At 40.2% G+C, this 22,630-nt stretch overlaps 1 protein-coding gene across 5 annotated transcripts in view; it reads right to left on the bottom strand.

The window, feature by feature from the left end:
* Positions 1-703: 703 nt before the first annotated feature.
* Arb2a (ARB2 cotranscriptional regulator A) overlaps positions 704-22,630 on the bottom strand; it is a 415,675-nt gene continuing 393,748 nt past the window's right edge. For 4 of the 5 annotated variants that reach the window (XM_048424140.3, XM_085676909.2, XM_085676910.2 and 1 more), the window contains one exon: positions 704-3,426. In XM_048424140.3, the coding sequence (XP_048280097.2) occupies positions 3,284-3,426 (143 nt within the window). In that variant the 3' untranslated portion in view covers positions 704-3,283. Of the gene's footprint in view, positions 3,427-21,338; positions 21,488-22,630 lie in introns of those variants that run through there. The other variant, XM_085676902.2, reaches the window with a different exon arrangement.

The following is a 22,630-nucleotide window of genomic DNA, read 5'->3' as shown; positions in this document are numbered from 1 at the left end:
TCCAAAAAAATTGGCAGTGTGTAACTTTATACTGTGAAAACTACTTAATAGTAATTTTTATTAAATAATTTGGAGTACAGTTTCTAACAGGAGCCTATAAGTTAACAATCTAAACAATGATTACAACACGTAAGATACATGTTTGAATTGGAACTGTGCAATCCAGAGAAATGGGGAAAGAATCTAATTTTAAATTAACAGTGCTAATTTAGTTGCCACACTCTGTGTCACCCAAACCCCTTCAAAGGAGTGGAAGGCTTTGGGGGGAATAGCTGTAACAAATGTAAACAAGTCAGTTTTTGAACTGGACACACTTTATCAAGGCCTGACCATTAGCAGTTTGGCCAACTTAATCCCTTTGAAAAACATATTTATTGTATACTAATGGTTATTTTTAAAGCATTTTGAAGACTAGTTGTTCTAACTTCCTTATCTACATATTAAAAACACTTGGCTAAAAATGTTATCTTTATGACATATGTGAGCCAGGTAGATCATCAACTAAAGTTAGGATATATAGCAATTATAAGTAGCTATAACGCCTATAATGTTGATGTATATGGTCCAATCACTTCAAGGTCTCAGCTTTGAAAGCCTCTGTGCAGGTGATGAAAAAAGAGCTGAAGAGGAATAAAACACAGCTGCTTGTTGACAACCTTATTTACTTTAAAATGTTAAACAGAAAAGAGAGGATAGGAGACTCTTGTGCTTTATTTATTTATTTTTTGATATAGAAACAAAAATTTCACTCCAGGAAGCACAAGGCAGAACTCTGAGGAAAGAACAATTATTACAAGTAAATGGTGTTTCAGATACCTAGGGTGACTTTCAAGGACTGCATGTTAGGTCACTTTAGAAAGTTCCAAAGCAACTGCCTGGCACTGAAGCTTCAACAGGACTGTTCTGAATCTCCAATTCATGTCTTTCTCAACCTACTTACTCTAAGAACTAAGCATATGATTGGGGGGGGGCACAGCCTACTTTTAAACCATTACATGCCTAGAATCTATTAAAGGAAATAACAGAAATAACAGGGAGAAGACCAGAGAAGAAATATTATCATTGGCCACCACTCTGCAGGCCGGGTACTGTCAACTGTTTGCTGTTAGCCCAAGAAAATCAAGGTGAATAGCATTACTATACAAATACCAATAACATCCCAATCAACAGGTTAAGAAATCCTACATTATAAGGAAGTGCTTTGCTTTGCTCCCTCTGGGTTTGTAGTGCAGATCTACAAATAGTAACAGACATTTACAAAATATAACTTTGTAAATTGCTCTCTACCAGCCAAGTAACAAGGTAACAATTCAGTGATTGTAATATACTCATCTCAAGGAAACAGTGACTTTCTCTATATAAGTGAGAAATTTGGAGAGAAGGACCAGGAATCCTTTGGTTCATAAGCTGACTGCATTTATTTTGCTTTAACTCAGCTGTCGAAGCTTAGCAAATTTATTCCTGTGTAAGTGTTGGCTTTTGTTTTAATGTCACAAAGTTAGTTTCTTGTGAATGTTTTCCTATACTGAAAACATTAGATAATGTATAACAGTTGGTAAGATACATTCAATCAACAGCAATTTTTCATTGGGAAGATATCATTTTTACAGAGTTCACCAGACTTTCTAAAATTAGAAATGAAAGGGTCACTATGACAGAGCAACGTGCTTGACATTGTTGGGGTAACACATTTTAAACTGCCCAGGAGCTGGATAAACTGCAATTTTGATTCATCTTGAGTTGCTTCTGTTTAAGTAATATCAGAAGATGGCCAGACATGACCACTGGTCACTTTACTTCCCTGACACCGAAAACACGGAACTATTGAATGCATGTATATGCCAAAGAACACGTGATATAACCAATTTTAAAACTTGCTGAAATTAGTTCATAATATTAAGACAAATTCTCCATAAGCTTGTTGGGTGCAGGTTACCCTTCTGAGGCATTAGCCAGTGCCACACAATCATTTCAGACATTCTTTTACATGTTCTCAAAGAAGGCAGATGCATTACTTGTTGAATTCACTTAAGAAAGAACTGTTAGTATTAAATGTACAATCTCACCCACTGGATATAATCTTCACTAATTAAATCCTTCAAGTAACTAATGTTCTGTTTTAATTTGAAAGTCAGTAAAAGGTCAACTTATTTTATCTTCTGCATGTCAGTGTTGGCCAGATCCCAGTTAGGTTAGAGAACCTAACCGCTGATAGGGAAAAACCCTAACAGAGGAAGTGGAACACTAAATATTTGGACCTAAAAGAGAGAATGATTTTCTTTACCTAGTGTAGATGAAAACTGAAGCATTTTAACCTTACTTAGCTTTTCAGAAGGACGAGGGTATGAACTATCATTTTCTTGACGATAGTAAAAAGAAAAACAAATCCCTGTATCTGAAAGGGTTTACCACATGAAAGGTCCAAGTACACTGAGTACGGGTTACTAACCAGCAGTGATGCTGCGCATTGGTAGTACACAGAAAGCAAACCTTCAGTGTATCATCTAAATGCACTCCTTATGTTACATATTTAACAGTAGGGTCAGTTCTTACAAGCAAGTTAGAAATTTCAGTGAAAATAGGGCCTTCTACCTACATCTAAAATATTTGATCATCTTCCTGAAGTCAGAGACATAAAGACTCTTGTTCAACTCGGCAGGAATATTCAGAAAAAATAATTCGGATTCAGTACTTTATGAACATTTTATGCAAAGTTTTTCTTTTGATCTTGAAATGGAAATTGGTCGTTACAGGGAGAGAACAATTTGTACTTCCCAAACTACATAGTACATCACGGCGGTCATGTTCTCAATTTAAAGTTGGCATTTCTAGAACCCGGGAGTGTGGCCTTCTATAAAAGAGAGTGCTCACAAGATGACCCGAGGGAAAAACCTGGTTACAGTTAAAGTTTGAAGTCTAGAGTAAAAGCTTGCTAAGTTAAGGGGGAAGTAAAAATGGGCAAGGTTGAGGCTGGGCAGCAGTGGCCGCGCTGTAGCGGGCGGTAGGACCGCGCAGACGCCGCTCGGGCAGCTCGGGCAGGGCGGGTAGAAGCGGGGGACCGTGGGGCTCGGGCGCTCTCAGCCTCGCGGGCCGCCAACCCCAGCGCGAAGCCCCAGCTCAGCCCGCAGAAAATTCGGCGGCCGAGTCCATATTGCTTTGACAGTTGCACTCATCTAGAAATAATGTAAAACGCTATTTAGACGAACATAGGACGACCCTGTGCTGGAGGAAGAAAGCAATCTCAAGGGGGGCCGAGGCTGCGGGGCGGCGGGCGGCGGCGAGCTCACAGCTCCTCGTGCTTGATCCGGTGCGAGCGCCGCGTCAGGGTGGGCTCCTGAGAGCTGCTCCTGGCCTCCGAAGCTTCCGCGAAGAACTTGAAGATGGACGGGAAGCTCTTCCAGGAAGTTAGCTCGTGGCGGTCAGTGCCTGCGGAGACACACACGGGATTACCAGGTGTCTCGCGGGGGGGTGTAGCCACCCGCAGGCGGCGAGGAGCCCCGCCCTCCCGGGGAGTGCCCAGCCACCGGCGAGCCCAGGGACCCAGGTTCCGCCGGTTCCGGGGGCGCGCCGCCTGCCGCGCGGGTCCACGCCTCCCCGCGGGGGCCAGGACTAGCCTGCGGGGCCCCTGGGGGAGCAGCCAGGAGCGCCCCGGCCTCCGGCACTCCGGGCCAATCCAGTAGCTCGGCGGGAGGGCCACTCCCTCTCCCGCCTACAAACCACCCACTTCCCCAGGCCTGGGATTGGTTTCCCCGGCGTGCAGGATCCCGAGTCTACCACACCCACCCCAGAGTGCCCCGGAGGTTTGGCTCCCAGGCTCAGTGTGTGTAGGGGGGTGGGGGGTGAGAGGGGGAAATCGTTCTTTTTCAGGCTCGTCACAGTCTCTGATGCTCGACACGACTGCTTCAGCGAGGTCACCAGGACCAAATCACTGTAGATACTTAATGCAAGGACAGATTCAAAAAAAGACCAGGGCCCTTGAAAGTATCCTAGGCGGGCCACACGCTTTACGCTTTACAGAATTTAGGAGGAAGGAGCTAGAAAAGCCAGTCAAAAAAGTGTTTCAAAGCGGAACCACTGAAAGCATTTTTGTCTCCTATTCAGTCGGGGTGTTCAGAGGAGCTGTAGATTTTCAATTTACCAGATTATTTTACTACAGCTTCTGTCTTTGACTTGGGTTGTACATTATACACTATTTTTTGAATCAAATGAAACCTTTAGTTTGACAAAAACAGCAAATAACATGTATGCATGGAAATATACGAATAACCCAGACGTTAAAAAAAACTATTTGTGATAGGATAAATAATTCATTCAATAACTTCATAATAGATTTTTAATTAAAAATAATTATAAATACTCCCCTTCTATAGAAATTATGAGTGGTTAGCTTTGAAACAGTTAGAATCTCGTCCTCAATCACTTAATTATGCAGATACTGCTCAGAAGTCTCCGAATTCAGGGCCTCTGATACTTTAACATTGTTAATGATAATTCTTTAGTCTGTAATAGTAGGTCATTGCTATGGTTACTCTACAATGGTGCAACACTTTGCCTTCCCCCTTCAGCTATTCGCTGAGACCTGGTAACCACATTTGTTGCCTAGCAACAGCTTTGTGACAGTATCACAATCTGGGAGTTCTAACAATAAAGATGCTGTGGCTGCACTGGCTGGCCAGAGAGCAGAAAGCTACAGTTTGCGCACGTGATTCAACTGAAGAAAGTGTCCTTACTTAAGACTTCACTCTTCACAGGGTGGCTTCACCTCCCTCTTTGCTGGCCTTATGAACCTGTACTTGGAACTAACATCCAATATTGAAGTCGCACTCTGGAAATATATCCACATCACTGTATTCAGACTGAAAAATGAGGTCATTTCTCTATACGCTTGCGCATTTTTGGCAAAATTCAATTTCTTCAGTGAAAGGGATTGATGAGTATAGGTTCTACTTGTGAATCCTGCAGGGTCTGAATGAATTCTAATAATTTCTAATAGAATTTTTAGGGGGAAATGTCTGACTTCATCAGTATATGTGTATAGTTACTAGATTTTTTAAGGCTATTTATTTGTTGTGTACAGCTCTTGAAATATTGGTAGGTATTCTCATATATTAATATTGTTAAGTATAGATTGATATTGCCATTGAGATTAAATTTTGAATTGTGCAAGTGCTACATTTGATCTGAGTCACCATGTGGTTGCTGGGAATTGAATTTAGGACCTCGGAAAGAGCAGCCAGTGCTCTTCTGAGCCATCTCTCCAGCCTAAATTACTAGATTTTTTAAAACACAAGGAATGTGCTGATATTATTTTATTTATTTTTACTGTTTGTCAAATTATGCCCATCAAGGATCCCTTTGGATTTGGAGGTAGTTACAGTATCAAAACACAAGTAGACAGTTCTAGAAATCCTCAAACACGCTGTTTCAAATAAATGCCACGTGTATTTCTGGAAGGAGGCTCCGTCTCTGGGCAGGTTTATGAAAAGTTTGTCTTTTTCTGCAGTTTGCCATCCACTTCTAATTTAGTAATAACTATTAAATTGCACTCATGAGAACAGAGTATTTAGTCTGTTTCCTCTTTTTGAAGACCATCCTCAGATGCACAATGGCAACAGCTCTTTGCAAACATGCTAAGTCTGTCCCCAGGCTTTAACTCGTTCTTTCCCGCTTTCCAACTGTCTGCTCACATTTAGCATTTCTCCATAATGATCTGTTACACTAACAGTGTTGCCCAGGTGAGAATTCTCCCACAGTTCCTCTTTTTCCTTGAAAACCAATCCAATCTATGACTCTGGAGGGACTTGGGAGTTAAGGTCTCAAGCAGTTTTAGCCCCTTGCCCTTCTCCCTGGTGATGACATTTCTGAGGGGTGGGCAGATGCCCTTGAGGATAAAAGTCCCTAACGAGTTCTTTCTGGTTTCAGCTCATGCTAACTCTGCTTCAGTAGTCCTGGTCTGTGGAGACAGTGAGCAATGGAGGACGGCAGGTGCTTTCAGTGTTTATCCTTGCGAATAGATGGAATGATAGATCTTTCTGCTTTTACCAGGAGGGAGGATGACTAGGGAATAAAGTAGACTGCCAACCGAGTCACCTGCTTTAGATAACTGAGTTAGGGCAGGGAGGACGGATATTTTTTCTAAAGTAAGAAATGGTAAATGCATATCTTTTATCTTTATAAAAACCTTCCTTTTGAGCTGGCAAGACGGTTCAGCAGGTAAAAGTGTTTACCACTAAGCCCAACAACCTGTGTTCAATCCTCAGGATCCACATGGTAGAAAGAGGGAAATAATCCCAGGAATTGTCTTCTGACCTCTGTATGTGTGCCATGGCGTGCATGCAAGCACGCGTGCGCGCACACACACACATTGAAGAGTAATATAAAAATTATAAAAATTTGATAGACTCCATCCTTATAAGAGTCATAGGCAATTAACGGTTGCTGAAATAGGGGACTCTGGTTTCCTTGGGGACAAGCCCCTTGACAGGCTATTCAACCCAAGTGGACTGCCTCACGGCCATGTACAACATTAAATGAACTACACATGCCTGCACGCACACACGCATGCACGCATATAACAATACTAAGGAGGAGGTCAGTAATTAGAGGAGAGGTTAACATGGAAGGAGTTGGAGCTGGCAAAAGGATAGGTGGAAATGTTGTGAATAATGTATGAAATTCTCAAAAACTTTTTTTTAATTAAAAAATTCTTAAGTTTTGGAAGTGATCTTCGTGCATGTGTTCATGTGTGTGCTTGAGTGCACATGTGTGTATGTGTGAACTTTACCAAGTAGAACAGGCTGGCTGGTTACTGAGCTCCGTCTCACTCTGCCTTCCCAGTGCTGGGACTCCAAACATCTACTACCACACCTGAATTTCTTCTACGTGCTTTCTGAGGATTGAACTCAGGTCCTTGTGGTTGAAAGGCCTGGAAGTGAATCTTTAACATTTAAAAAGTAGCATTTGGAAGATGCATAATTACATGTCAGTCTTGGTTTGCATGCATACTTTTTTTTGTTTGTTTTTTGAGATAAGCTTTCTCTGTAGCTTTGAAGCTGACCTGGAACTAGCTCTTGTAGACCAAGCCTTGAACTCACAAGAGATCTGCCATCTTTTCTTCCCAGGTGCTGGGATTAAAGGCATGAACCACCACCACCCGGCAACATGCACACTTTCTTTCTTTCTTCTTCTTCTTTTTTTAAAAAATTTATTTATTTATTATATATACAGTGTTCTGTCTGCATGCCAGAAGAGGGAACCAGATCGAATTACAGATGGTTGTGAGCCATCTGGTTGCTGGGAATTGAAATCAGGACCTCTGGAAGAGCAGTCAGTGCTCTTAACCTTTGAGCCATTGCTTCAGCCCCACACACTTTCAATATATGTTTGGACATCATTTAAAACAGTTCAGTGGGGCTGGAGAGGTGGATCAGCAATTAAGATCACATGTTGCTCTCGCAGAGGATTCAGGTTCATTTCCCAGCACCCACATGGTGGATAACAACCATCTGTAACTGCAGCTGTAGAGTATACAATACCCTATTCTGGCTTTGTGGGCCCTGTATTGCACAGACATAAACATAGTCAAAGCGATAGCACAGATAATAAAATTAAAATAAATCTTAAAAAATTTCAGGGACAAAGTTCCATTGAAAATATTGACAAATAAGAGAGTCTGCACACAACAGTGCTCAAAGAACGGTCACTTAAAATACTTATTTTTAAATTTGGGTATTGTGTGGTTTTGTGGATATGGAGTGCATGCTTTTGAAGGCTGGAGGTTTCAGGTCCCTGGAGCTAGAACTGGAGTTACAACCAGTTGTGAGCCGCCTGTTCTGGATAGCTTTATGTCAACTTGATACAAGTTGTAGTCACCCGAGAGGAGGGAGCCTCAATTAAGAAATGCCTCCACAAGATTGGGCTGCAAGCCTGTACAGGATTTCTTAATTAGTGATTGATGTTGGAGGGCCTAGTTCACAGTGGGCTGGTGGCCCTGGGTTCTGTCAGAAAGCAGAACGAGCGAGCCATAAGAAGCAAGTCAGTAAGCAGCTCCTCTCCATGACAACTGTCCTACTTGAATTCCTATCCAGATTTCGTTCAGTAAGTAGTGCTGTGAAAGCTAAGCCAAACAAACCCTTGCATCCAGCACTGATAACCCTAGCTAAGAAACCACGTGAAGTGGTGCCGGGAGCTGAAGTCAGGTAGCACTGAGGACGGCACCCTCACAGAGGAGGAGAGAAGGCAATACTGTTCTGTCCTCTGCCTTCCCCACCTCACCCTTTTCGAAGGCAAGCAACCCAAGTGTCCCTTGCAAGTCAGCTGTGACATTTAGTGTTAACTGTCCACGTGACAAAACCTTAGACTCACCTGAGAGCTGGTCTCTGATGTGATCCTTGGGGATTATCGTAACTGCATTAATCTAGGTGAGAAAACCCACGCCTCATGGGTGGCCCTCGGCCCTGGCTGGGGTCCAGGGTTTGTAACAGGAGAGGGAGTTGAGCCACCAGTAGTCAGTGCTCTGATTGTGGATGCCACGTGAGCAGTGGCTTCAGGTTCCTAATCTCTTGACTTCCCCACCCTAATGGGCTGTGCTGTTGATTTATGAGCCCAATGCCCTCTCTCCTTCATCGGGTTGCTTTTGTTAGGGAAAGAAACTAAGACAGCAGCCTTGTCTAGGTCCTTGTTCACCTGGTCTTATTGCTTATTATGTCTGTCAGCAGAGAGGGTGTACATAGTGGCAAAATATCTATAAATACTTATTTATCAAAAAATATTGATATGGGGCTGAAAATATGGCTTAAAAATTAAGAGCACTGACTGCTCTTCCAGAGTCCTGAGTTCATTTCCCAGCATGCACACCAGGAAGCGCACAATCTGCAATTCCAACTCCAGGGCATCTCACGCCTCTGGCTTTTATGGGCGACTGAACTCATGTGCACATATATTTCCTCCTATACACATAACTAAAAATACTAAAAAGAAATCTTTAAAAAGTTAAGTGTGAATGACTTTTGTGTGTACTTTTGTGATGTGATTGGCCGCAGGGCTTCTGAAGGCTGAGAGAGTATGCACTCTGCTGCTGAGCTCCACACCCAGCCCAGCAGGAGTGTTCTCATGGAAACCTGTGCACCTTACACAACAAATTCCATAATAATGGAGGTGTCTGAAAGCAGTCAAACAAGTGACACACACACACACACGGACACACACACACACAGTCTGTGTGACTTGCTAGATAGGAAGCTTACTCACAAATCATATGTAATGAATAGAGAGGAGAGACTGAAAACATAATTGTAGAGAAACATTACCAAAAATACAATTCAAAAGAATTTCTTGGTTTGAGTCACTGTTTTCATTATTACTAGTCACTCTTTCTTACATGTCCCAAGACCAAAGGTCATGGAATAATTTTAGCACTGCATGTATAGTTTACATGTTAGGTTATGGTGAGCGTAGAGAATACCACTTTTCACAAAGTCACCTCTGAATATGACAGAGTATTCTTATAACTGTATTTCAGAGAGAAATCTCTTATCTTGGGCCCCTATTTTGTCTCTTTTCTTGTCCGCAAGAATTTTTTTTTAAAGCAAAAGGTAATGAATAAACATTATAATTTACTATGATAAAGGAAAGAAGAAAATATGAGTATTTGATAAATGTTAAAAGGGTAACATGTCTATGATATTTTCAAAGTGACAAGGTTTGATTTTAAAAATTGATCTTTAACAAGAAAAAGAAGTATGCACAATTAGGAAGCAATAGAGACCCTGTCAGTACAACTATGTTGATAATAACAGGTAAGGGAATTCTCGAGAAAATCTCATATATAAAAATCAAGAGTCTGCAATAAGTATTAGTGAGCCCCTCTGGGATTAAGAAATGAATTTATGAACTCACCAACAGTTATTTTCAGAACTTTATAAAGAATCATAAAAAACTCAGAGCCCTGAGAAACAATGTGCTTCCTGAAAAAAAAGCACAACCACTAAACTTTGTTTTAAAATGGATGCCGGAGTTTCTAAAAAGAATATAATTAAAAATACAAGCTCACATCTGAACAGAGAACAGCTGCTGAGGAAGCCCTGCGAGCTAGAATGGCAAAGTGGGAGTGTGCCCCATGGAGGTGGTGTGGAGAGCAAGGGTACTGACCAGGACTGCGTGAGAACGCTGCCAGCTGCAGCTGGGAACAGAGGCATAGCTGGCTCCGTTGCTAACTTGTGCGGAGACCATAAACATGAGATGTCAGGTTTGACCTAAGAGAAGATATCTGCAGCTCCTGGGGAAGCCTGTCCTTTGTTTGCTTAGCAACTTTCTATCAAATACCTCTTAGCTCTGGTGGAATGTAAGAAGGAAAGGAGACCCACGGAGACAACCCTGGGAAGGAAACTCATTCTTGATGTCAGTAGAGAGCTACAGGGCTCTCACACTGAACCCCAGGGCACACTGTCCTGATCAGCCTCCAAAAAAAAAAAAAACTCAATAAAAAATAGATGTATTTTTATTACTTTGATTATATAGTGAACCTACACAACTGGTATACAGATGTTTTCTTTTTTCCTTTTTTTCTTTTTCAGTTTTGAGATGGGGTTTGGCTGTGTAGGTCTGGCTTTCCTGGAACTCCTTTTGAAGACTAGGCTGACCTCAAACTCACAGATATCCACAGACAAACCTCTGCCTCCCAAGTGCTGGATGAAAGTGTGCATCACTATGCCTGGCCTGCCTTCTTTGGTTTTAACATTTGTTTAATCATATGTTACTTAAGACTTGGTATCTAAAAATACACCAACTCCCTCTAAAATTGAAATTTAAGAGTGGGCAAATGGGACTTAGAGGGATGGCTAAGAAGTTAAGAGAACTAGCTGTTCTTTCAGAGGATCCAGGTTTAGTTCCCAGCATCCACAGAGCAGCTCACAACCATTTGCAACTCCAGTTCCAAAGGATTTGAAGCCCTCTTCTGGCCTTTGCTGGCACTACACACACATGGTGCACATACATACAGGCAAAAAAACCCATGCACATTACACAATTATATATTATATTAAATATATAATCATATAATTATATGCTTACATATATTAATATAGCTATATGATTATGCATGTTTAATATGGGAATATTGAAAGAAAGTTCTCTTTCCTGTTGCCATTTTCTTCTGGTATTTTAGATGATTTAAGTATTATTTAAACATAAATTTTATTGCATATGTTTGATGTCTATAATATACACAGGACAAAATGGTCACTCCAGAGGAACAAATTAACATGTCACCTCAAACAATTATTTTCTTTCATGATAAGAACAGCTATAAGCATTTTTCTTGCCTAACTCACCCCGCTCACGCTGTACAGCAGGCACGTAGACTTGTTCTTGCTCTGCATATACTATCTTGGGTTCTCCAGACTGCATCAACTCCTGTCTTCCTCTCTTCCTTGCCCATCTTAATTCTCAATTCTCTATCTCTTTACATCATTTTTGAGACAACATCTCTCTATGTAGCCTGGCCTGGAATGTAAATCTATATAAATCAGGATGACCTCTTCTTCTTGAACGCTGGGATTAAAGGTGTTTACCACTACACCTGGCTTTTTAAAGAATCCGCATATAAGTTTTCTCTGTGTCTGCCTCCCCTCTCCCCTTAGCACCTGTAGGTCTATCCATAGTGTGGCAAATTCCTATTAAAATTCCAATGGCACTTTCCATGGAAATAGAAAAAAATCCCTTAAAATTTATACAGAACTATAAAACCTCACTAGCCAAAGCAATACTGAGAAAAAAAAACAATAAAGAAGGGATGCTACTTCATGACTTAAAACTGTGTTAGGAAGCTGCAATAATCACAACAGTATAAAACAGTCAGCCTGTGCAGAGAGCCTGGAAACCAAACCTGCTAACTTTTCACAAGGACACTCAGAGGATACAATAAAGAAAGGAGGATATCTTCAACAAACGGTGCTGAGGAAAGTGGCATTCCACAAGAGTGAAATTGGACTCTATGCTACACACATAAGACACACACACACACACACACAGAGAGAGAGAGAGAGAGAGAGAGAGAGAGAGAGAGAAAGAGAGAGAGAGAAAGAGAGAGAGAGAGAGAGAGAGAGAGAGAGAGAGAGAGAGAGAGAGAGGAAATGAAGTATAATTTTCTCTTTTAGAAACAAAACTAAAGCAAACTATGCACTGGCTTAGTTGTCTAAATCTTTACTGGTCCTCAACTGTATAGACCACATGATAGGATAGATTCTGTGGGCATAAGATTTCTGCCAGAGTTCCTGACTTCAGTTCATTCACACAGCGTGCTTGCTAGTAAGAGATGAAAACAATGCAAAGTAGCCACGGAAAACACTGCCTTCAGCGTGTGAGAAGCACTGCAACAAGATACAATATAGAATGCTAAGAGATTGAAGGACAAGGCAGGTGGGGGTCAATTACAGCTGAGGAGAGGAGGATTTTTAACAGAGTCCTGGCTTGTAAGGGAGCATCATGAAGGTCTTGGGCAGAGCTCTGTAGGCAAAGTTTGAGGAGAACAAGTATGTGACTCCAAAAAGAAAACACTGTCACGGTTAAGCAGTCTTTCGTAGTGATGGAAACATGGAAGGGCTAGTGATGAATAAAGCCTACATCAGTTGGGCACATCCCTGGGTCACCACTGGGGCCGCTTTCCTCTTACTCCATGCAGCACTCCATCTGCTGGGTGGCATCATCTATGTTCAGGGCAAGACCCTCAGAAATGTGCACACTGACATGCTCTCAAGATTTACTGGTACAGAGCACACATATTCTTTCCAAAAAGGAAAAAAAGAAAAGAAAAGAAAAGCAAGAAAAGTCTGAACCAAAGAAGGGTAAAAGTTAAAACCTGTAGCTCCATCTTTGGCATTCATAGCAAGTGCTATGATCCCAAGGATTTGTGCAGGCTGCTGCTATGGACTGTCCACTGTGGCTGATATGACCCCTGCTCATCATGTGAGGATTTCCTGTGGCAGATGCCCATGGTTTTGTCCTTTCTGACTTCCTGGGCTCTCCATTGCATTCCAGGTATTACCTGCTTTGAAACTATCTGAAGGACTTCTCATTCTGCCACATGATCTGGGCACCCTAGGCTTCTTTTGAAATCTAGATAAAATCCTCAGTAAATTTGTAGGTCTTTCTTGCATTCTGTATGACTGTAAAATCAGCATCATACGGGCAATGCCAAGGCTGTCCACCAGTGTAAGTGGAAGGCGACTTAGCAGCCTGCAGGGAGCTGGGTGGTAGGTGGAAAGGTTTCCCAAGCTGGCCTTGTGTGAGCAGGGGCTCTGGAGCTCTCTTAAAACAGTTTTTCGAATGAACTAAAACTCTACACCTTTGAACTTGTGATGGGTGGACTGAGGCCAATTCCTGAGATGCCTATCTTTTTCTATTGTCCCAAAAGCAAAGTACGAGGTTTCTTTTTGATGACCCTTGTCTCTTTTCATCTGGCAGTTACTACTCTCCTTGGCCACAACTTCGCATGGACTTCTTTTCTTGGCAAACTATATGTTTTTCTAAGTTTTTATTCTTTGCTTTATGCTCATAATTATCACTGTACTCTTGGTTGCTACACGATACAACAATAACCACACTGAAGGCCAACTGCTAGGCTGCCTGGAATAATTCCATCGTATCAGCTACTTCCATCTCCCTCAAATTCAGCTTCTCACAAAGTTCTAGGACTTGGACAAAATGCACATAAGTCCTTGAGAACAATGTATCTAGCCCACACTATGTACTAGCCCAGTTCCCTACAGGGTCTTATTCCCATTTGAAACTTCAGAAGCACAGGCTTAAAGGTTCACACCTATCAGCATTCTGGTTTTCTGAGATCCCATCAGAATGACAACCTACACAAGTTTAAGCAGCCTAGAGTTTCTTTAGCCTGGTGTCTGGTGTCTGGTGTCTAAACTTCCCCAAGTTTCTGAAACCTGGACCACATGACTGAATTGTCACGTGACTTCCCCACATCTTTGTCCTTTTTACTGCATCCTTATGGCTAGTGCTGAAACAAAACAAGAGGGAACAATTGATTGTGGCTGATGGCTTCAGTGTATCATGACAAGGAGGGTGTGGTGGAGCACAGCAGCTCACACAGTGACAGGAAAGAAGCTGAGAGACAGAGTATTTGTCTGTGTACAGAGTTTTTTTAAAAAAATATTTTATCTGTATTGGTGTGAAGGTGTCAGACGCCCTGGAACTGGAGTTACAGATAGTCGTGAGCTGCCCTGTAGGTGCTAAGAATTGAATCCAGGTCCTCTGGAAGAGCAGCCAGTGCTCTTAACTCTCTCCAGTCGCTGTACAGATTTAATTTATAATTTGAACATATATTTTATTTTTCTATAATGCTGAATGCTGTTGTTAGCTGTATGTGTAGTTTCAAGAAAAACTGGCATGGCTTCCAAAGTCATTATATCATTTTACATTATTGTTTCCCATATTTGAACACCCAGTTCTCTGTGTTTCTATGTTATAACAGGACAGACTAATTCTTCTGTTTATTCTTTGTTTTTCTAAAGAATACTCAGGCACATAGTTCCTTTGCCTTTACATATAAATTTTAGAATAATCTTTCCTATATCTATTGTATGATACAGAATTAACCTTGTCAAAGACAGATGGCCTTTTGCTCCTGAATACTGAATACACTGCCTAGCAGGAGTTCTTCACTGACCCGGAGCTTTGGCTACACTGGGTTTATTAAATAATAAATTTAGTTTATTTACTAACGGAGTGCAGGAGGGCAGTTTGGCTCTTTTGTTACTACTTCAGTTTCAGATTGAGAGACTAGAGTGAGTCACTCAGGTTCTCAATAAAAATTCTAGACACTGGGGCTGGAGAGATGGCTCAACAGTTAAGAGCACTGGCTGTTCCTCCCATAAACCCAGGGTTTCATTCCAAGTCCTCACAACTCTTTGTAGCACTAGTACTAGATTAGATGTCCTTTTCTAGCCTCTCCAGGCACTGTACATATGCATATGGTTCACATACATGCCAGCAAAACACCCATACACATAATAATAAATAAACTAAAAAAATTTAAGAAGTTTAGATACTAAACTTTTGATGAGAGTTTCTGATTTGAAATTTCCCATGTGTATTCTCATACATTTTTTTAAAAAAAATAAAACAGCACTGTCCTCGATTCAAGTCATAAACAATACCTGAAAGTCCAGCTCAGGGCTGTCCTCTGCTCCAGCTGCTGCTTTGTTACTACATTTCTGCTGTAACACGCTTAGCTGCAGCTGGAAGAGTTCTTAGGCAATTTAAGAAGCTGTCACTTCCCACTCTGGGAGAATAGTCAAATGTGAAGGTAGGCTTGGGAGTCCAGAACTTCAGTGTACCAAACCAAAGACCTGCTAAGAGGCAAACCTCCTGCAGGCAGGCTGCTTTGCCCCTTCCCCAACCAGTAAGACCTAATCTACAGCTCTCACTCCAAACTCACCCCTTCAAGGAGACCTCAGCAGAGCAGCAACCTGAGACAGTCAGCACCTGCACACAGTGGACCAACAGAGGCTCCCAAAGACACAGACAGGAATTTCAACGATCAGTTCAAGAAATGATCCATGAGACACAGACACTGACTTCAAGGACTGGACCAAGAGGCAAAGACACTGCTTGCACCAAATGGAGGACGATAAGGGTAGGTACCAGTGCAAGAATATACTCAATAACCTAAAAAGCAACATGGCAACACCAGAACCCTGTGTTCATACAACAGGAAGACCTGAACATCCTAACCCAAAAGAAGCAGAAGAAAATGAACTTAAGTATTACTTTAATAAGATGACAGAGACTTTTAAAGAGGACATGAAAAATTCCCTTAAATAAATTGAGAAAAAAGACAAAAAATTGGAACAAATAAAAAAAATCTCTTAAAAAAGCCAAGAAAACCAAGAAAAAACAATCAAACTGGTGAAGCAAACAGTTCACTGTTTTGAAAGACTTGGAAACTGAAAGAGAGGCAATAATGAAAACACAATGGGTAAACAATTAGAAACTACAGATGCAAGCACAACCAACAGAATACAAGAGATGGAAGAGAGAATCTCTGGTGTTGAAGATATGATAATAGATTCATCAGTCAAAGAAACGTTAAATCCAACAAATTCTTAACACAAAATATACAGGAAATCTGGGACACCACGAAAAGACCAAACCTAAGAGTAATGGGGTAGAAGAAGGGGAAGAACTAAATCTCAAAGGTACAGAAAATAAATTCAACAAAATCATAGAAGAAAACTTTCCCAATCTACAGAAGGATATCCCTATAAAGGTATAAGAAGCTTACAGAACACCAAACAGACTGAACAACAAAAAAAGCCCACTTGTCATGTAATAATCAACACTAAACATATAGAATAAAGAAAGAATATTAAGAGCTGCAAAGGAAAAAGGCCAAAAAAACATACAAAGGTAGACCTATCAGAATTACACCTGACTTCTCAATGGAAACCATGGAAGCCAGAAGGTCCTGGTGCAGACACTAAGAGACCATGGATGCAAACCAGACTGCTATACCCAGCAAAGTTTTCAATCACCACTGATGAAGAAAACAAGATATTCCATGACAAACCGGATTGTAACAATATTTATCTACAAATCCAGCCCTACAGAAAGTACTAGAAGGAAAACTCCAACCCAAGAAGTTGGCTGGTCCCACAAAAACACAGGCAGCAGATAACCTCACACCAGCAAACTCCAAAGAATGGAAACACATAAACACTGCCAACAAAAAATGACAGAAATGAACAATCACTGGTCATTAATATCTCTTAACATCAATGGATTCAATTCACCTATAAAAAGACACAGGCGTTAACAGAACAGATACAAAAACAGGATCCACCCTTCTTGTGCATACAAGAAATACATCTCAACTTCAAAGACAGACATTAAATCAGAGTAAAGGGTTGGAAAAATATTTTCCAATCAAATGGACCTAAGAAACAAGCTGGGTAGCTATCCTAATATCTAACAAAATAGACTACAAACTAAAATCAATCAAAAGAGAAGGACACTTCATACTCATCACAGGAAAAATCTATCAAGATAAGTATCAATCCTGAACATTTATGCCCCAAATATAAGAGCACCCACATATGTAAAAGGGACATTGTTAAAGCTTAAGTTACTCATTAAACGCCACACACTAATAGAAGGAGACTTCAATAACCCACTCTCACCAATGAACAGGTCAGCCAGACAGAAACATAACAGAGGAATAAGAGAACTAACAGATGTCATGAATCATATGGACTTAACTGACATCTATAAAACATTCCACGCAAACACAAAAGCTCATGGCACCTTCTCTAAAACTGACCACGTACTTGGTAACAAAGCAGACCTCAACAGATATAAAAAACTGGACTAACCCCCTGTATCTTATTGGATCACTTAAAGTCAGAATTCAATAACAACACTAATTGAAAAAAGCCTATAAACTCATGGAACTTGAACAGTGCTCAATTGAATCACCTCCGGGTCAAGGAAAAAAATAAAGAAATCAAAACCTTCCTAGAAGTCAATGAAAATAAATGCACAACATAACCAAACCTATGAGACACTATGACAGTGCTATGAGGGAACATAGCTCCAAGTGCCTACATCAATAAAGTGGAGAAATCTCACACTGGCGACTTATGAGCACACCTGAAAGCTCTAGGACAAAAAGAAGCAGGGTCATCCAGAAGTAGATAACAGAAAATAATCAAATTGAGGACTGAAATCAATAAAATATAACAAAGAAAACAATACAAAGAATCAATGAAACAAAGAGCTGATTCTTTGGAAAAAAAGATAGACAAACCCTTCTCCAAATGAATCAAAAGGCAGACAGAAAACATCCAAATTAACAAAATCAGAAATGGAAAGGGGGACATAACAACAGACACTGAGGAAATTCAGAGAATCATTAGGTCATACTACAAAAAACTGTACTCAACAAAAGAGGAAAATGTAAAAGAAATGGACAATTTTCTAGATAGGTACCACATACCAAAATTAAATCATGACCAGATAAACAATTTTAATAGACTTATAACTTCTAAGGAAATAGAAGCTGTCATCAAAAGTTCCCCCCCCCAAAAAAAGCCCAGGGCCTGCTAATTTCAGCATAGAATTCTACCAGAACTTCAAAGAAGAGCTAATATCTATACTCCTCAAATTATTTTACATAATACAAACAGAAGGAACATTGCCAAACTCTTCTATCAGGCAATAGCTACCCTGACACCCAAACCACACAAGGAATCAACTAAGAAGGAGAATTACAGACCAATCTCCCTCAGGAACATTGATGTAAAACCACTTAATACAAAACTGGCAAACTAAATCCAAAATCACATCAAAAAAGTCATTCACCATGGTTAAGTTGGCTTCATCCCAGAAATGCAAGGACGGTTCAACATACAAAAATTTGTGAATGTAATACACCATATAAATAAAATGAAAAAAAACATGTGATAATCTCATTAGACGCTGAAATAGCATTTGATAAATCCAATATCCCCTCATGATAAAGGTCTTGGAGAGATCAAGAATAAAAGGAACATAATTAAAAACAATAAAAGCAAAACACAGCAAGCTGACAGTAAACATCAAACTAAATGGAGAGAAACTCAAAGTGATCCCACTAAAATTAGGAACAAGACAAGACTTTCACTCTCTCCATATCTATTCAACATAGTACTTGAAGTTCTAGTTAGAGCCATAAGACAACAAAAGGAGATCGAGGGGATACAAATTGGAAAGGAAGAAATCAAACTTTTGCTATTTGGAGATGAAATGATAGTATATATAAGTAACCCCAACAATTCTACCAGGCAACCCCTACAGCTTATAAACATTTTCAGGATATAAGGTCAACTCAAAAAAAAATCAGTAACCTTCCTATATGAAAATGATAAAGGGGCTGAGAAAGAAATCAGAGAAACATCATCATTTCCAAAAGCCACAAATAACATAAAATATCTAGCCAAAGAAGTGAAAGACCTGTATGACAAGAACTTTAAATCTTTGAAGAAAGAAATGGAAGAAGATATCAGAAAAATGGAAAGATGTCTCATACTCTTGAATAGGTAAGATCAACATAATAAAAATGGCAATCCTACTAAAAGCAATCTACAGATTCAATGCATTCTCCATCAATATCATAACACCATTCTTCACAGACCTTGACAGAACAATACTGAGATTCATATGGAAAAACAAAAACAAAAACAGGAAAAAAACCAGGATAACCAAAACAATCCTGTACAATAACAGAACTTCCAGAGGCATCACTATCCCTGGCATCCAGCTCTATTATAGAGCTACAGTAATGAAAACAGCTTGGTATTGGCCTAAAAAACAGACAGGTTGACCAATGACATCAAGCTGAAGATCGTGACATGTATGAACACCTGATTTTTGACAAAGAAGCTAAAATTATACAATGGAAAAAAAGAAAGCATCTTTAAAAAATCGTGCTTGCATAACTGGCTATTGACATATAGAAGGATGCAAGATGATCTATATCTATCCCCATGCACAAAACTAAAGTGCAAATGGGTCAAATCTCAATATAAATCCAGACACACCACACCTCATTGAAGAGAAAGTAAGAAGTAGCCTTGAAGTCATGGGCACAGGGGACCACTTCCTAAATATAATACCAATAGCACAGACACTGAGAGCAACAATAAATAAATGGGACCTTCTGAAACTGAGAAGTTTTTATAAAGCAAAAGACACAATCAATAGGACAGCCTATTGAATAGGAAAAGGTCTTCACAAACCCCACATCACCAAAATATATAAAGAATTCAAGGGCTGGAGAGATGGCTCAGTGGTTAAGAGCATTGCCTACTCTTCCAAAGGTCCTGAGTTCAATTCCCAGCAACCACATGGTGGCTCACAACCATCTGTAATAAGGTCCGGTGCCCTCTTCTGGCCTGCAGGCATACATGTAGACAGAATATTGTATACATAATAATAATAAAAAGAACTCAAGAAAGTGAACATCAAAATATCAAATAATCTAATTTTAAAATGGGGTATAGATCTAAATAGAGAATTCTCAACAGAAGAATCTTAAAAGTCTGAAAGACACCCAAGGAACCTGCTAAGTGTGATACGGTAGTACAGTCACTACTCAGCCAAGTACTTAGAAGACTGAGACAGTCCAGGAACTCAGGGCCAGTCTTTCAGGGAGAGGGAAGAGGAAGCCTCATGTCCTGAGTTTGATGCTCAAGACACACATGTGGAAGAAAAAATCTGGAAGCTATCCTCTGGCCTCCAAATGCCCAGTGTGGCTCCTGAATATATCCTACCTCAATCAATCAATCAATCAATCAATCTAAAAGTAACTAGGAAGAAAGGGAGGGAAGTAAGGAGAAAGGAAGGAAGAACAAAACAGAAAGAGATGTGATTGCACACGTCTATATTATTAGTCCTTGGGGGACAGAGCTAGGAAGACGAGGCATTCACAGCCATCTTCAAGCACATCACAAGTTTGAGGGCAGTCTAGAAAGAAGAAAGAATGGGAAGAAAATAGAAACTGTGCTAACATTTACATACCAATTTGATAATAACTAGTACCTTTTTGCAAGTTGGTGATTAAATATACAAATACATATTACTTAAAAATTTAATATTGAATATTTATTGAAGACAAAATAAACAGAGTTTTAAACATTTTAACTTTAACTGTTACTGGTACATAAAATGCATTTTTATGTATGGAGTTTGTATCCTGACAACCTTGCTGAATCAGCCTTTTTATCCTAATAATGTATCTCTAGCTGGATATGGTGGTGCATACATTTAATTCCAGGAACAGGGGGATCTGAATTTGAGGACAGCTTGTCTACAGAAAGAGTTCTAGGACACACAGAAACTGTCTTAAAATACCAACCAATTAATAATCAACAACAACAAAATACAAAAACTAGATTTTCAGTTTTCTACATACTTTAACTGTAGTATCATGTGGATTAGTCCAGTTTTGATTTATCCTTTCTAATCATTAGATACTTTACTTTTTCCAGTTAGAAAACTTTAAACTATAAAGAAAAGTTTTGTAATTTAAAGTTTTTAGGGAGGAAAGACTGTGGGAGTTAGAGGGGATGGAGGACCCCAGGAGAACATGGCCCACTGAACCAGCTAAGAGGGCTCATATGGGCTCACACAGAGTGAGAAAGCAAACAGAGGTCCTGCAAGGGTCTGCACCCAGCCCTCTGAGCATGTGTTATGGCTGTTAGTTTGGCCTTGTTTGTGGAACTCTGAACAGTGGGGGTGGGTTGGTCTCTGGCTCTTTTTCCTGCTCTTGGTACTCTTTCCTCCGGTTGGATTGTACAGTCTCAGTGTGAGGGCTTTTGTCTTGTCTTACTGTATCTTGTTTTGCCGTGTTTGGTTGTTGTCTCTTGGAGGCCTGCTCTTTTCTGGAGGGAAAAATAGGTAGGTGGATCTGGAGGAGAGGGGAGATGGTCAGGAGCTGGAAAGAGTGGAGGGAGGGGAAACAGTGGTCAGGATGTACTGTATATGATACATTTATACAATGGACAATACTACTCACTGGTAAAAAATAATGTCATATTGAAATTTGCAGGCAAATGGATGGATCTAGAAAAAACATACTACTGGAGTAACTCAGATTCAGAAAGATGCATATATTATGTACTCACTCATAAGTGGCTATTAGACATAAAGAAAAGAAAAACCAGCCTACAATTCACAATCCCAGATAACCTAGACAACAAAGAGAACCCTAAGAAAGACATACACGGATCTAAATAGGAAGGAGAAAAAGACAAAATCTCCTGAGTAAATTGGGAGTGTGGGGGTCACAGAAGAGGGTAGAAGGGGAGAGGGGAAGAAAAGAGGGGAGCACAATAAAAACAGTAAAAAAGAAGAATCTGTTTTCAGTAAAAATTAAAATTAGAACATAAAACCTTAAACTATTAACAAAGTGTGGTTGTATATAGTTACTATTTGTTTTTTGGTCAGTTAGAATTATACACCAAAAATTTAGAGATTATATTTTTTGGACAGAAACTGGATGATAGATATTTATGCACAGCAAGGTGTTTTAATACTCACTACAGAAAGACCAAGGGCTGAACATGGGATGTGCTAAGAAACATGGACTACAGGAGGGAAAGTGGTGCACGAAGGAGTCCTTTACAGAGGAAGCACCAATATTTTCTTTAAAAGAAAATAGGATTTCCTGTGCTGCTATGTGAACTTTCTCTTTCTCTTCTGGTCCTGAGTGTGCTGCACTCATATATGCAAGCTTGCACACACAGACACACACACACACACACACACACACACACACACACACACACACACACTCCAATACTCAAACATTCACACACACAAGTAGTAAGCATATATGCCTAAGTTCAAGTACCACATCCCACACAAACAGTCCTGAAAACTGCACAGAGATGAAATAAAAATTACCTCCTACACAGATATGAACCTAAAGGGGTTGACCACAAGGTCTCGAGGAACATGAATTGTTTTGTTTTGCTTTGTTTTTGCCAGGAAGCATAGGAATGGCCTGAAGAAGATGCAGGCAAACAACATGAAGGCACTGAGAACATGTGCAGAAAGTACTTACGTCCATGGAAAG

Source organism: Myodes glareolus, chromosome 15 (genome assembly GCF_982192425.1).
Source record: "Myodes glareolus chromosome 15, mMyoGla1.1, whole genome shotgun sequence".
NCBI lineage: Eukaryota > Metazoa > Chordata > Mammalia > Rodentia > Cricetidae > Myodes > Myodes glareolus.
This window is presented reverse-complemented; position numbering and strand designations above follow the sequence as displayed.